This window comes from Lissotriton vulgaris, chromosome 10 (genome assembly GCF_964263255.1).
Source record: "Lissotriton vulgaris chromosome 10, aLisVul1.2, whole genome shotgun sequence".
NCBI lineage: Eukaryota > Metazoa > Chordata > Amphibia > Caudata > Salamandridae > Lissotriton > Lissotriton vulgaris.
The window spans coordinates 15418473-15435727 of NC_141698.1; the positions used below are offsets into that span (position 1 = coordinate 15418473).

Consider the following 17255-nt stretch of genomic DNA (forward strand, 5'->3'; position numbering starts at 1 on the left):
TTCCCCCCGTCGTAGTGATGGGAGGGGGAGAGGGGATGATCGTGAAAGGGGAAGAGATGATCGTGGTTCTAGCAGACATAGAGATGCAAGGAGTTATTCCCCTGATGTACGAAGGAGGGAGGATCGTAATAGACTCTCTGACCGTAATTCACAATTTTGTGAACATGATACTAATCCGTTTCGTACTGGAGACGGATATGAACAAGAAATTCTGATACCGAAGAGAACTGAAAACATCTACCCTGATCTGTCTTGGTTGACTGAACGCAGGAAAAATGACTAGGAAATAGGTCAAGCTCCGGTACGCAGGTGGGCCCACAGAGATTACAGACCATATGTAGATATTGAGATTTTTTGGAAACATCGTAATATCCAAAGGGCCCGAGCGTTGGTTGATACTGGGGCGGAGGCCACTTTAATTCATGGCAAGTCGAGAAAATTTCATGGACAATCTTTTACAATTACCGGCCTGGGTGGTAAAGAAACGCCCGCAGTTCAAACTGCACTTGAGATTAAAATTGGTAGGATTCCTCGTAGAGAATACTCTGTGTTGGTTGTGCCACTTTTGGAATACATTATTGGAATTGACATCTTGAAGGGTATGACTTTGCATTTGGATGATGGTTACTATCAGTTTGGTGCTAGACAGTACATTTCGACCAGACCCGTACGGGTTGGTCGTTTACGCATGCCACCTATTAAGATCCCTTTAGCAACGAAAGTGATTTCTCAGAAGCAATATCGCATCCCAGGTGGTCATGAAGAAATTACAGCTACGATTCAGGATTTGGTTGACGCGGGAGTCATTACTCCGGTCACATCCGCTTGGAATAATCCTGTTTGGCCCGTGCGCAAAAGTGACAACTCTTGGCGCATGACTGTTGATTATCGAGAATTGAACAAACATACACCTAAATTGACTGTGGCAGTGCCCGACATTGTTACATTGATTGAGAGAATTCAAAAGCATCCTGGTACATGGTATGCTTCTATCGATATTGCTAATGCATTCTTTTCGATTCCAATTGCCCCCGAATGCCAAGAACAATTCAGTTTTACATGGAATGGACGTCAAATGACGTTCCGGAGTCTTCCTCAAGGCTATGTACATAGCCCTACAATCTGTCACCGGCTGGTGGCGGAACATTTGTCTGAAGTGCCTACGATCCCACAAGTTCAGATTTGTCATTATATTGACGACATTTTGATTCAAGGTGAAACGCAAGACCAAGTACAGTCTCATTTAGATCAGATCATTGACTGTTTGCGAGCAAAAGGCTGGGAAATTAATCCTGATAAATTACAAACTCCATCCCAAGCTGTGAAATTTCTAGGAATTAATTGGCATGAAGGTCACAGAGAAGTGATCCCACAAGTTAAACGTAAAATACTTGATTTTGCTGTTCCCAGAAATAGGAAAGAGGCGCAATCCTTTATTGGGTTGTTTGGATTTTGGCGCCAACATATTCCACATTTGAGTCAAATCTTGGCTCCACTGTATCGAGTCACTCGTAAAAAGAATGCGTTTGAGTGGGGTGAACCTCAACAAACTGCTTTTGATTTGGCTAAAGAAGCTATTCAGTATGCTTTGGATTTGTGGCCCGTGAGTGAGGGTAATGTGGATTTGAATGTGTCCGTGGAAGGTCTGTATGCCAATTGGAGTTTGTGGCAAAAGCAGGGCAGACAAAAAGTGCCATTAGGTTTTTGGACCAAAAAGTTACCAGAGGCTGGTGAGCGTTATTCTCCTTTTGAAAAACAGTTGCTTGCTTGTTATTGGGCTCTGGTGGACACCGAGCAATTGACTTTAGGCCATGCTGTGATTTTGAGGCCTGAGATTCCCATCATGCAGTGGGTTTTGAGTTCACCGAAGTCCCATCGAATTGGACATGCTCAGGAGGCTAGTGTGATTAAATGGAAATGGTACATTCAGGACAGGGCACGTGTGGGTCCGAAAGGTGTGGCGGTTTTACATGAGCGAGTGGCGCAGGCGCCCTCCAATGAAGCTGAGAGTGAGCGTTCGGTTCCCGTAGTGCAGGAGTCTCCCGTGCAGTGGGGTAAATCATTTGATGATCTGTCCGTGGAGGATAGAAAACATGTGTGGTTTACGGATGGTTCTGCGAAGTTCATTGGTGACAAGAGACATTGGAAAGCTGTCTCCTATAACCCGACTACTAAGAAATTATTGAGCACCACTGGAGATGGTAAGAGTAGTCAATATGCTGAACTTTATGCGATTTACCAAGTTTTGAAACAGGAGTTACCAGGTACATGTCATATTTTCACTGATTCTTGGTCCACTGCAAATGGACTAGCGGTGTGGTTGCCTACATGGCATTCGCACAATTGGGAATTGCACTCCAAGGAATTATGGGGTAAAGAATTGTGGCAAGAAATTTGGGAACTGCTTCCGCACAGTACTGTAACAATCTTTCACGTGGATGCTCATACTCCAATAGATTCCCTTGACAAATTTTTCCATAACATTGCAGATGAACAGTCTAAAATTTCTGAGGCAGTGGTTGACATGCAAGATTCTGATTTGGCGGGATTGGCGAAATGGGCCCATCAGAAAGCAGGACATTTTGGAGAGAAAGCCACTAACAGGTGGGCTGCTGATAGAGGAATTCATATTCCCTTTTCTTTAATTAAAGATGCCATTCTACATTGTCCCATTTGCCAGCATTCTAGAAAGAAAGAGGTGCCTCAAATTGTTCGAGGTCACTTACATCGAGGTAAATTGCCCGCCCAAATTTGGCAGATTGATTATATTGGTCCGCTCCCCATGAGCAGAAATTGTCAATACATTTGTACAGCAGTTGATACTTATAGTGGCCTTTTGGTCGCTTTCCCTTGCAAGAATGCTACCCAAGTGAATACAATTAAAACCCTGGAACTGATTATTCTATATTATGGTGTCCCATTCCAAATTCAATCGGACAATGCATCCCACTTTCGTGGAAGATTGGTGCAGGAATTCTGTATGGAAAACAATGTCGACTGGGTATTTCACATTCCATATTATCCACAAGCTTCAGGACTGATTGAGAGAATGAATGGTTTGTTGAAAGAACAGTTGCGCAAGTTGACTGATGACCGTTACAGCCAGTGGAGAGATGTCTTACTTCAAGCTTTATTGATTCTTAATAATCGCCCTTTGTTGCATGCTGAATCTCCTTTGATGCGTTTGTTTCCTCCACATGTTGATGCAAAACCTAATTCTGTTGCTGCTACGGTCACATATTGGGAAATTACCCCCGGTGCTTTGGCTCCGTGTAGAGCTACTCCAGGTTCCGCAGGCCTCGACCTGCATGCTTTAAATGATGTACACTTCCCAGGAAAAGATCGAATCATTGTTGAAACTGGCATTGGTGTCTCTATACCTGCCGGTAGTTTTGGATTAATTGCCCCTAGATCTGGCCTGGCCCTGAAAGGTGTTCAAGTCCTTGGTGGTGTGATCGATAGTGATTATCAGGGAGAGATTAAGGTTCTCTTGCTTAATAGCAGTGAGATGGATTTGTTTATCAAAAAGTCTGACCGTGTTGCTCAGTTATTGATTATGCCTGTCTTCAGTGGTGAGATAAAAAAAGGCTCTGCCCCAACGTTGCTAACTGTGCGTGGACAAAAAGGCTTCGGATCTTCTGATCTTCCTGGAGCTAAAATATGGGTGCAATCGCCTAAAAATCCTCCTGAACAGGCTGATATTATTGCGACTGGTCATGACAACACCGTTTTGGTGATGAAGCCAGGGAAAGATGGCTGGGAAGCTGTCCCAGCTGACAAATGTTATTTACGAGAATGATTAAGGCCTGTGTTTGTATTCTTTCAGATCATTCTCTGGACTGCTGCTGCAGGATGTGTCGGCGCTGGACTCCTTTTGGCCTGCTACGCCGGGAGAGGAGAGGATCTACCGACGCCGAGTGATGGGATAACAAGAGCCACGCGATCCGCGTGGCAGAAGTCCTCCAACTTCTGGATCACACTTGCGAAGCGAGTGACGAACTCTCCGCATTTTTGCCTTACCCCCATGAAGAGTGTTACTGACATATTATCGACCTGTTTGGTCGCTGTCCCTGCATCTACTGAAACTCTTCGTCACGTATTTAATATATCCAGTGCCCGACCTAATGTCATTTTGGGCGACTTTTTGGCCCATGAATATTGTCCCTCATGTACTCTTCTTCCAGACCAAGATGTCCTACTTAATTCCAGAATCACTACTTTTAATATTACCCCTGGTGACCTTTGCTTCATGATGACCTGTAATCCTAAGGCCATCTCTGAATGTTTGCGGTTGAAACTCCAAGCCGCTACTACTTTTTCATTTCATCAGCGTTTGTTATGTATGACAAGACTTCCTAATTCATGTTTTTCAGTGAAGAACAATATGACTTGCAAAAGTTTAGTTGTTGCCACTAGCCATTATCGTTCAATGTTGTTACCGGCTGGATGGCTCTTTTCATGCGGGAATTCATCTTGGCCCTATATTCCTGCGAATATTTCTGGTGGCCCATGTGCCATCACTAGATTAAGTTTGCTAATGTTTTCTTCACATCCTCCTTCACATTCCCGTATTGTTCGAGACTCTATGTCATTACATGAAGACTGTGATTCCTCTGTTCATCTTTTTTCCAAATCTGAATATCTTGGTTTAGCTTTTTCTATTATTGGTGTTCCTGCATTAGCTGTTTATAATGCCAAAACAATCGGCAAAATGGCCTGTTGGATGGTTAAATCGATCAACCAGACTTCTACCGTTTTATCAGATTTATTATTAGATTCCCAAGGTGAACGTAGAGCTATTTTACAAAATCGTGCAGCCATCGATTATTTGTTGCTAAAACACGGGCATGAGTGCTCTGAATTTGAGGGTCTATGCTGTTTTAATTTGTCTGACCATTCTAAAGATATCCAGTCCCATATTAATAAACTCCACGACTTGACGGCAGAAATTAGGGAACACATAGATCAGGGTTTCTTTGACTGGCTTTTTGATTGGCTCCCTGACATGCATTTTTTACGACAGATTTTGGGAGGGGTTATTATTGTTGTCTGTGTCCTTATAGTAATTTGCTGCTTCATTCAGTGTATCCCTTCCCTGCTACAATTTTTTAGAGTTACAAAGAGTCGTAGATCAGTTAGTTTTGTTTCATATTATTCGTCTACTGATGTTAGTTCCATTTAGTTTGTGGATGATAGACTGAAGTCAAGGGGTGTAATGTTATGGCTGTCTTTCTGCCAGCCCTCTGGAGAAGGAGAATGATGGAGAGTGACTCCAGCCTATCACCCTCATAGCATAGGGATTAGGCCGATAGACAGGGACCCTGTCTTATAGATATAAGGGCATTTTCGTGCCATTTCCCTTAGAGTAAGGCTTATGAATTTAAGTTAGGGGTTAGATATATGGGTATTAGTCATGATTTATTCATTTGCTAACATGCCGATCTGTTTCTCATGGAGCTATGTATATTATGGGCTCCGTAGGCCTTAAGCGAGACAGACTCCATTTTGCTTTCTGCCTGGTAGCTCGAGAAGGCTTTCTAGGTGAAGTGTAATGTTTTAGTTTCAAGCTGTTGTTCGCTTGGAGAGAACCGGTTCAGGCTGACCCTTATCGAAGGAATGTATTTTTCTCCACTCCGAAGACACAACTTCAGGCCGGCCGGCTGGGAAAGTGTCCTTGGTACGGGGAGGTACAAGAATTTGGTGGGCGGCAGGTTACTGGCCGTGAATTTCCATGAAGGAACGGGCTTTGATATTAGCGAAGGTGTTAGTCTTTCAGTTAGTTAGTCCGTAGGCGGCATCTAGCCGTTAGCATCTCTGCCATTATTCATTTTCATGGTGGACAAGTCGCCATCTTTGAAGTCGGAGAAAGATTTAAGACCGAAACTCTCTGAACATAGACTGAACGAGAAGTGGCGCGGAGCGCACTAAATACAGAGAGAGAGAGAGACGGTAGCTAATTAACAGCAAGGTTCCGAGGTCCTGAGGGAGAGCAGACGAGTTTGAGCCTAGCGGTGCAGACGTGTACCTGTGACGGCTGAGGGTGACTGCAAGGCGAGCCAGGACCCAGAGACGAGACAGGAGCCTAGATGACTGCCGAGTCCCGATTTTCTATTAACCAGGTGAAGTCTAACCAGTCCTTATAGTGCGTGCACCCTAATCTTTCTCTTTTATTTCTTGTGCAAATGTAATGCTGCATAGTAATGTGATTTATGTTTATGGTTAATAAATGCCCTAATTCATATAGAATTACCGTGTGCCTGGTGCTTATGTTCAATCTTGGTAAACGCAACTCCTAGGTGAAAGCTAGGCGCATGAATGGACGAGTAATCCCAATCAGGCAAGTGGTGATCACACAAATAGGGAGTGAGTGAACCTCTGATGTCAAAAGCAACAAATACACTATACAATCTGGACCCATATCCAAAGTTATTATTGTAGTTTTATCCTAAGTAGACTGTCGAGATATCATCCCAATAATGTTTCATAGGAATGTGGTCGTCGTTGATATGCGGCGTTAATGAGAGCGGCAGGAGGGATACTGCCGTGTAAAGCCACCGGATTGTGGTAAAGACTAAGTGAGAGCGGCAGGAGGGACACTGCCGTGGATGTTTCGCAGGATCGCGAACGCTGGAAAAGAGAGCATTGGGTTCTGCAGGCCCGTGTGTAGACACGCCGGATTGTGTGTCAGATCTGCCCTGGGGTAGAACGGTCTGGGTCGAGGCGACCGCGAGGCCAACTGATGTGAATAAGATATTGTAGAAAATCCATATATGTATATTGTCATTCCCCATTCTTAGGTGCGACCTGTATATTCATTGTTATATCCACTCAGTGTAAATACGGTCTGAGGAGGGAAGGTGAGTACGTTTTGGCTGGGTCACAGGGGCCCCTGGGGGCTGATCCCATCTAAACAGAAAATCCAGCCATTACAGACCCTCAGAGGAGGGCCTAAACAAAACTGAGCGACCATCTGAGGAGGGCCTCGACAACACAGAGTGACCCTCAGAGGAGGGCATCTAAAGCACTGAGTAACATGTTTATCATGTACAGACAGCTTCACTAGTCCCATACAAGTTTTTCATGTTCTCAAGTCCAACTATTTATATATATACAGCACATGTAGATCTGAAACCAATTCCTTCTTTACATGTATACGGCACATATAGATCTGTACCCAATTCCTTCTTTACATATATACAGCGCATATAGATATGAAACCAATTAATTCTTTACATGTATACGGCACATATAGATCTGTACCCAATTCCTTCTTTACATACGTACAGCACATGTAGATCTGAACCCAATTCCTTCTTTACATACATACAGCACATGTAGATCTGAACCCAATTCCTTCTTTACATACGTACAGCACATGTAGATCTGAACCCAATGCATCCTGGGAGGGGCAGCCAATCAGTCTGGTTCATCACCTTTGTATAGTTTTTTAAAGTTAATGGTTTCTATCCATATCTTCCATTCTAGGCCATATATTTGATTAAGAACATGAATGGTAGTTAGTCTAAATATACCAATTACTCACTCATACCAAGATCTTATACCAGATAGAACCGACATTTGAGATGCTTACCGGTATTCACTTTCAATTAATTCTAATATTCAAGATTAACACGACTTCTACCTTTTTCCCCCAAAAAATATAATGTTTTTAAGTTATGATGGCAGATAAATAATATATAAATAAAAATCAAACTATGGATGCAAATTGTGTAACAGGCATCTAAAATTGCAATTTAATGGGTAAACACATGTTCAATCCATTAGGATAAGATATAAACTACCTTCATATTTCAGATAATAGCAAAAACTTTACTAATAAGTCCAAAATCCTCTTTATGGGAACAACTATTCTTTCAATGAGGGACTCCCATTATATTACAGAACTGCTGTACCTAAGCAAACTTCAGTGTGCTGAGCCTCAAATCTGTGGAATCTGAAGTGTATACAGTTCTCTAAGCAGAGCAACATTTATTCGAATCAATTATTTTTTGTACTGGAGAATTTAAATACATTATTACTGAGAATCTTCACCGAGAGATAAAATGAAAGTTTGCCTCGTCATCCTTGACTTGTTCTTGCAGCCCATGACAAGGCAGTTGTAAATTATAAGGCAAGAAAAACTAGTTTCATAATTTTTTTAATGGGATTTTTTTTAGAAAATATATACCACATCTTAACATTAACATTATCGGGCCTTTTGGATTGGTGCGTACTCACATTACATCATCTACGCAATCTGTAACTGCTGGATCGCGTCCCGAATCATATCAAACGCTTTTTAAAATGTATTTTCAACACGAGTATTGTTAAATAAATTATTAAACCAACTTAAATCTTTACTTGACACAAACCAAATGTAAAAGGCATATTTTGTATTCCAGAGTACCCACCCAAGTATTCACCTCTAAAAAGGTCAAAGCAACCTTGGTTTTCTTTAGTTAAGCCAGAGTTTTAGTCGTACTCCATTAGTTGCTCGTGCATTTAATATCAACTTACAAGGACTAAAAAATATATTTTTTTATACGATATGAGTTGCCAATGTAAATGCTCATTCAGAAGTAACAAATATTGCATTATATTTTCAAAGATAATACCAACAGGTCAAACATTTACACCACCAGCAATTGACAAAAGGAATAAGGGATAGTTCAACTCCTGTTCCTGGGTGTCCCTGCTAATTGAAACCAATGTTTTAAAGTTTTTATAAGTCAGGTTCATTACACTTGCTTCAATGAACCACGAGCCTTCACTCACTGTTTTGTGGTACCGTTTTCTTGTGTTTAATATTATGGTGCAAGACAAGAGACACCGGGGAACAAAATGAATCTTCATTCAGAAGCAACTAAGAGTACATAACATGTCCAGTGATATAATAAATAGATCAAGAATCAGCCTATACTCATTGACAAGGTAAACAAAAGAGTGTTTCCAGGCGAATGCATTTATTATTATAACACTTGGTTTACTAGAATAGATTTTAAAAGTCCAATTCTGTGGTTTATCAAGGTAAGAGGGCTCCCTTTTTTAGGAGTTGATATGTTTTCTCCCGCCACAGTACAGCAACTTAGGTTCTATATATGTAACTGGTTCCCCTAGATTCAGGCTGCACCTGGTTATGTGGAAATGACATTTTAAGCATGCCATGAAATTCTTTATCTGTTTAAGACCGGCCCCACCTGTTTTTAATTTCTGAATATACCAGCTCTGCTTTTATTTCTGTTTTTGTTACCTTTTCCATTCTCTACAGTTTGGGCATACATGAGAAATCGGTAATAGTTGTAATTTAATTCAATCCTGGTAACTCGTAAGTACCCTGAAAGTGTACGGATACCCGTTGTTTGTCATCTTTTTTTTTTAATAGATCATATGGGTTCTTTTCACCTCTCTTTAAGGCTTCATTTGATATAGCATATCATTTTTTTTTAAATATAGGGTTTTATGATAAGTATTTTTTAATATTTCAATCTGTATTTATCCATATTTATTTTTGGACCATCTTATTGGTATTTACCTATATTTATTTTGAGATTTGAAAACAAATGAAGTTGTAATTTATATTTGTTCACATTTATTTAACTGATAAATGCACACTCACACTTTCATGCTTGGTGGGTTTAAGAACATTACAAAGCCAAATATTATAAAAGAATGCGTTCACATGAAAATGTAAGTATTATTCAACAAGTATAAATTGAGGCATGCAGGTATTTAAAGAGACTCGACCTGTTTTTTTAACCCCTCTCTGCTGTCAGTCTGCGCAGCTATTGGCCTGGAATTCATGAATGACAGCATGAAGTCACTCAAAAGGGACCCAATTATCTGTGCAGGTCTGCTTTTAAAAATAAACACAGATAGGAAATGTGCTATTTTCTGACTGTATTTATCTGTAAAAATCAGTAAAAATGGAGAAGTGGGAGGCTTAGTTATAAGGTACACAGAAACATAAAAAAATGACTTTATACTAAGAGTTCTTGATTGATCAAAGTTCCTAGGGTTCAAAGTTTCATCGGGTGCTTATCTCGATAGGGACAACCCATATGCAAATCAGCCTCAGTCCTGCTCCACGAGGAACTACCCAGTCCAACCTGCCAGGCCAAGTCCCTCGGAAAAAGACATTACATTTTTAGAACATTTTGCTGAATTTTAAGTGACAAATAACCTGGTTTCGTACAGCCCTGTTTCACTTTCCCGATCTATAGAAAGGCTGACACCGCCAGTTTCGGGAGCCACCCAGCACTTTGAGTTTTAGGAGAATATAGAAGACTGCTGCCCCTCCAAAGCTTGGAACATGAGACCCCCCTTAGGCTCTGCCTGGTTAGCTTCTTGGCCGCTGCAACCCCCAAATCCTGGAGGCGACAGTCAGGCATAGGCCAGGTGGTCCAAAGCCCTCCTCTGTACTCCCCTTCCATCATACTGCAGGTCGACAGTAGTCCTGGTCCAAAACCTGGTCACCAGGTCAAACTTGTCAACTCTACATACATTGGGGAACACTCAAGATACGGTTGGCCAACACTGGTTGGCCGACACACTCCATTGACTGTATGGGTTCCGGCAGCAGAGTTTCACCCCAAGACCACTTCTGGGGCTGGCAAGAAGCTCAGAGTACACAAGGTCACCTCGAGTTGTACCACCTCCCTCCAGACACGCAAACCGCCTTTACCCGTTGGTTGAGGCTCGTGTTCTCAGGTCTGTGGCGAGTCAAGGCCCGGGATTGGAAGATGCTTGTGAACCACAGGGTGAGGGTGGTTACAGAAGTGCACCTCCCTGCCCCTCACACAGGGCATACGTGGTCTTGGAAGAGCAGCGCTCCCTCATCTTGTAGCCTCAGACAATGCTCCACGTCAGGTCAGGGATGGCCAGGGGTCAGCGGTGCCTTGCTGTAAGCCTCTACCTTGACCTTACCACAGGCTTTCACGAGCCAGGCTGAAGCCATGTGCATGTGTGTTCAGTGCTCAGACTCTCCCTGGCGACTTTCTGATGCTCACTCAGCTCTCACTGTCTCAATGACTGCTGCTCTCTCTTCCAAGCCACGCCCATCTGCAACTCTCATCAAACTCTGGTTTTCATAACTCATTATCTATCTATCTATCTATCTATCTATCTATCTATCTATCTATCTATCTATCTATCTATCTATCTATCTATCTATCTATCTATCTATCTATCTATCTATCTCTCAATCTATCTGTCTATCTGTCTGGTCTGTCTGGTCTGTCTGGTCTGTCTGTCTGTCTAGCTGTCTGTCTATCTGTCTGTCTGTCTGTCTGTCTGTCTGTCTATCTATCTATCTGTCTATCTGTCTATCTGTCTGGTCTGTCTGGTCTGTCTGGTCTGTCTGTCTGTCTGTCGGTCTGTCTATCTATCTATCTGTCTATCTATCTATCTATCTGTCTGTCTGTCTATCCTTTAAAATCATGTAACCATCTCCATGTGTGCAACCCTCCCGCCCATCATGCATCCATCCATCCATCTGTCTGTCCATAGGATATGTAACAGCTGACATATCACAGGGACCTACCTTGCCATTAGGGGCTCTAACACACCTCTTGAACCTCAAGGCTGAAGGCCGAGAGTTTTGTAAATGTTAAAATCAAACGAAGCGGCAACCCCGGATCATAACTGCACGCGTCACCTGTTGAGTTTGTATCTTACGTTTATTATCATGCAGTTTGCACAATAAATGTGTTTTTCCGACAGGGAAATATTGGGGGGAAAGGAAAGGTTGGTGAAATGCTGTATGGTACCATTTGATTGGCTGGAGGACAAAGAAGAGAACCAGATTCACTCAGCTGGTTAAGAATGCAGGGGTTTAGGAACTGACCTTTGCTCTGTTACAAGGCGCCTCAGGTCTGCAGAAATCCCCCCTTTTCACGCTGCCCTTGCATTGGTCAGCTCACAACAGGCCCCGATTGCAATCCCAATGTGCAGGTTGTGGCCCCCTTTGAAGCAGAGGGTTGTAATTAAGCACTGGCTCTGGAGAAGGGTTTGTGGCGGTCATGATCTGACCGCGCCGTGGTCCTTCCAGACTCATTACCCGGAGGGAGGGCGATCGGGTCAAACACTGCCCAGGTGAAGCAATCCACATTTCACGTCAATGATGTCACACTCATGAAGTCACAACTCCTTCCTTTTATTTCACTGCTTCTTGTACAACAAAAGCACCCACAAATATAGGGTGTGTGTGTGTGTGTGTGAGAGGGAGTGAGAATGTATGTGTGTGAGTGTTTGTGTATGTGAGAGAGAATATGTATGTGTGCTTGTGTGCGTGCGTGTGTGCATTTGAGAGAGAGAAAGAGTGTGTGTATGTGTTTGAGACTGTGTTAAGCGTGCACCTTCCAGTGAAAATAAATGTGTCACAAAAAGCCCATGAACACATGTAGTTTGCAACGAGTGTTCAGTAATAAAACAAACTCACACATCTATTACTGCAGTGCAACGGTCATATCTCATGTTATGAGAGCAGTTCACGGCGACTGACGTCAGAAAACACTGCTTCCGGCCTCCTAGACTGCATTTCAGATTCATTTTTACAAAACAAAACAGCCAGTGTCAGACTCACAAGGCCGGGCTGTTGTGATATATTTCGCTGCCCATATTTAACCCCTTGCGTTCTGATGAATATAAATACCTTTGCTGCAGAGGAAAAAAAACAGCCTGGCATTAAACATGCATGGGTATCCATAAAGGGTGAGCTGGCATGTAATGCCCTTGTAGAGGCGGCATCATGGCCCACTCGAGGGCACTTCAGACCTCACTGCTCGTGAATCATGCCTTGTGAGTGCCCTCAAAGCTGGTAATAAGTTACATAATACACTCCCAGCATCTGCATAGCCACACACACACACACACACACATACATTGATGTGTAATGCAAACATTCACAAACGCCCCTCCTGTTCTCGGAATGAGGACAGAAACACTGCTGGGTGTCGGTGAGTGTTTTAAATGCCTCACCAGTCCCAGCTCACAGATCATGCAGCCATTTGTGCGGTGTCCACCCGCCTGTGTCCAATCTCACATGCGGGTTGATTGCGGCTGCGTGCAGCCATGCTGTGAGAAGGGCTGCCTCTCAATTAACAACCAACTGCAACACAGGCAGTGTAGTTTGTATTGTGTACTGCACAAAACAAACGTGAGTTCTTATATATGTGTATGTATATATATATATATATGTGTGTGTGTGAACACATGTGCATCTCGCGACCCCTTTGCTCTCTCCCCACCTCCCTTGTTCGGCCTGTATTCGCTTTATCTCTTAATCCAGGCCGGGCTCTGTCTGTCCATCTGTTCCCAGTTCTCTTTCTATTGTTCTTCACAGCTCTCTCCCCGCCTTCTCTCCTGTTGTTTCTCTGTTCCCTCTCTCCACCATCCTGTGTCTCCACCTCTGTCTGTCTGCCGATGCCTGCGTACACGATATATCTCTAGCGCCAAGACCCCATTCACTCTCTCTCTATGTACATATTCTTTCAGTCGACCCCTCTCCCTCCACCACTCTGCGTCCTGCCTGTCCATTCCCGTGTACATCCCAAACTCCACAATCACCCTCACACCCCCACAATAAACCTCACACACGCACACACACAGAGGCATTCCTTCCACCTTCCATATCTCTCTCTAGGTATATATATATATACATATATATATATATATATATATATATATATATATATATATATATATATATATATATATATATATATATATATATATATATATATATATATATATATATATATATATATATATATATATATATATATATATATATATATATATATATGTATGCATATATACATAGGTACACTCACATATGCATTCCTCCATCACTCTGTACCCTCCCTCTCTGTACCCCGTGTCCCCACGCCTCTGAATCTATCTCAGACCCCCCATCCCTTCCTCTCTGTAAGTATTCCTTCACCCCCCCCGTCTCTCTATTGCTATGGATACCGCTCTTTCCTCCTCTCCCGACTGTTCCCTCTCATCTTTTCTATTTTCAGTTAGTCCAATAAAAGGCATCACACCCTGAGGTGCCCGGGACCTGTGCCACGCTACCCCTCTCTATATGTACATGCATGTGCCCGCCGGGGGGTGGTCTCCCCCCTCATCCATGCACACCTCCTCCCTCCCCAGGTATGGAGGGCAGAGGCTCTGTCGCAGCCCCCCCTGCAGGCGCCGCTGCCCTCTGTGAACACAGGTGCAGGTGTGTCCTCCAGAGCTGCTGACAGGGCATTGTGGGTGCAGTCCCTGGGACAGTGCGGGGCCGGGGGGGTCCCCGTGTGCGCGCCTGGGGTACCCAGGCTGTACCAGTCTACACGCAGCCGGTGCGTGGCTCGCGAGCCTGCCCTGCGTGGCCTACATGTAATATAATAAAATATAATCTCCCATTTGCACAGCTCCATCCCACGGAGCCGCCCTCCCCACAGCTCCGGCGGATGCTGCTGTTACCAAGGACGACGGCCCCCCCCCCCCCTTTCCCGTCTCTTACCTGCAGCATCACCTTGTACTGCTCCTCCGGCTTCTGCATCACGCACATATTGCATCCCATGGCGGCGGCGGGGTGCCGGGGGCGCCTGAGGGGGGGACCCCTCAAGGGGGCTCCGCAATCCCACTAACTCTGCTTCACTTGGCCCCCCAACTCTTCGCCTGAGGGTGGGGGGCCCCAAAAAATAATCCTCAAGGCTCGCCTCAGTTATCCATCCGTTCACCCCAGCTGAGGGGGGTCCGGCTGCCGGGGGCCCAGGACGCTCGGGGCCCCCCACTTCACGCCAATCAGCATCCTGCCACCAGCGGGGGGCGGGATCTGGAGCCGGCGCCCCCCGATGTCAAAGGCCGATGGAGGGGGCTGCACGGAGCGGACAGGTGGGGGTCGAAGCCTGCCGGCACGCACAACAGCCCCCCTCTTTTCAATGCTCCCCTCCAATTCCGATACAGACGCAGGTGGTACCCGAGGGATGGGTGGACGGGGGCTCCAGCCAGACACGTAAATCCAAGCCCGGGGAGGGGGGTCGGGGGGGGGGCGTTTGAGGAGGGCTGACAAGGGTGGGGGAGGCGCGGAATAAAAAGGGGTGCTGTCTCCCTCGGTGGGTGCGCGCCACAGATCAGCACTGCGGAGGAGCGGAGTGGGCTCTCCGCTGCCTCAGCGACGGTGGAGGGCGGGGGGAGGGGCCCGGGAGGGGGGGGGGATGAATATTGATGGCAGAGTGCAGTACCTTCCGCCAATCTGTTGAACAGCGCCAGCCAGCGCCTCTCCTGCCTGGCCGTGGGGGCTGCCAGCACACTAATGAGAGGGGGCGGGGGCCCAACATCTGTATCAGGCAGCAGGGTAGTCCTCACGGCTAATGCGCCTGCTGCGGAGAGCTGGGGATACCCTGCAGTTCATAGGCTGGAGTCCCTGCAAAGCATTTACGGGGTGAAAGCAACTGACCCAGACCTGCCTCAACGCTGCATTAGATAGGCCGGGGTCCCAGTAAGAGAGCTCAGTGGATGAATGCGCCTACTGCAGAGAGCCGGGTGTATCCTGCAGCTCATAGGCTGGAGTCCCTGCAATGCACGTGAGGGGTGAGAGCGACTGCCCCAGACCTGCCTCAAAGCTGCATTACACAGGCCCGAGTGTCAGTAAGAGAGCTCAGTGGATGAATGCGCCTGCTGCAGAAATGGCTGAGTCGTCCAGGACCGAGGCTGAAATACCAATAGTGTAGAGATCCGCGAGCATCCTGAATGCACAGGTTCTAGGCCCAGTGAGGTAGTCGAATGGGACAGCGCACCTGCTGCAGTGAATGATGTGCATGCAACCTGCAGAGCAGAGGTTTGCACCCGCTGCTGGTCCCAGGGCATCACTGAGCTGCAGCAGAACTCTGGGCCGCCTTCACAAAGGTAAACATGCACTTTTGTGTAAGTTTACGATTGTTTGCTATTCACAAAGGTAATTTACTAGTAATATCTTTACATCTCGGCACACAAACATAGGACAGTTCCATCGTTTTATGTGCAGACAGTAAAACCCTAAGCGAGTAAAACCCTGGGCGCAAGGCTACGCTCCGCCCATGGAGTGTACGTATTGTTGCCTACTTCGCACTTTGCAAAGTAGGCGTAGTAGGCAACACTACGCACGCTCCGTGGATGGAGCGAAGTTGCCCGCCACCCGCCTCCCTCCCGCCTTCTTCTACATACCTAATTTCAGGTAAAAAATACTGTAAAAGTAAATTAAAGGCACTTTCCTGGTCCGCGGCGTCCCGGGGCTCCCTCTTCTCTTTCTCGCCGACTTCTTCCATTCAAATGCGAAACGCGGCTGCCCGCGCATGCGCCTTTCTTGCGAGAAAGGCGCATGCGGCCGCGCATGCGCATGCGCATTTGGATGGAAGAAGTCGGCGCGAAAGAGAAGAGGGAGCACCGGGACGCCGCGGACCAGGTAAGTGCCTTAAATTTACTTTTACAGTATTTTTTACTTGAAATTAGGTATGTAGAAGAGGGCGGGAGGGAGGCGGGCGGCGCGTATTGGGGCTACGCGAAGTCTGTGGGTGGGCGTAGTTTCATGCCCACTTCACGTAGCTTCGCGTAGCCCCACTACGCATACTACGACCACCCTTCGCAGACAGTGGGAATAGCATGCACTCGTAAAATGACACAAAAGTATACGTTTCCCTTGGCACATCAGGCCCTGAGTGTGCAGCTGAAGACCACAGAGCTGATTATGAGTAACATAGCTCTGTTGGGTAATGCACCTGCTGCAGAAATCTGTTTATCACGTTTTTGTTTCACTGCAACATGTCCCTGGGAGTTAATGTGTCTCCTTCAGAGACCCCGGGCAGGATACAGAGGGTGTGAGATACGAGGAGTGTTCGGACAGGATACAAAGAGTGCGAGATAAAGCGTACAATACAGAGGGTGTGAGTAACAGGAACGTCCAGTACCAGATGCTTAAGGTGTGAGACACTGAAGCTGCCGGAGGATGTAAGGTTCGGAGTCTGCCAGGCTGGGATACAGAGATTGTGAGAATCTGGGTCAGGCAGTACAGGACAGAGAGCGTGTGAGATATAGAAGCAGCCAGGGCAGGATACACAGATGTGAGACTCAGGGACAGCCAGATCAAGATACAGAAGGTGTGAGATACAGGGACAGCCAGGAAAGGTCAGAGAGGGTTTCAGATATAGAAGTAGCCAGGGCAGGATACAGAAGGTGTGAGACTCAGGGAAAATCCAGGTCAGAACACAGGCACAGCCAAGACAAGACAGAGA

General features: G+C 45.5%; 1 protein-coding gene across 2 annotated transcripts in view; it reads right to left on the bottom strand.

Moving 5' to 3' along the window:
- The window catches only part of PDZD4 (PDZ domain containing 4), a 302598-nt gene extending 287456 nt beyond the window's left edge, over positions 1 to 15142 (bottom strand). For both annotated transcript variants that reach the window (XM_086940233.1, XM_086940232.1), the window contains exon 1: positions 14507 to 15142. In XM_086940233.1, coding sequence (XP_086796359.1) covers positions 14507 to 14566 — 60 coding nt within the window. In that variant the 5' untranslated portion in view covers positions 14567 to 15142. The remainder of the gene's footprint in view (positions 1 to 14506) is intronic.
- Between the last annotated feature and the right edge of the window lie 2113 nt (positions 15143 to 17255).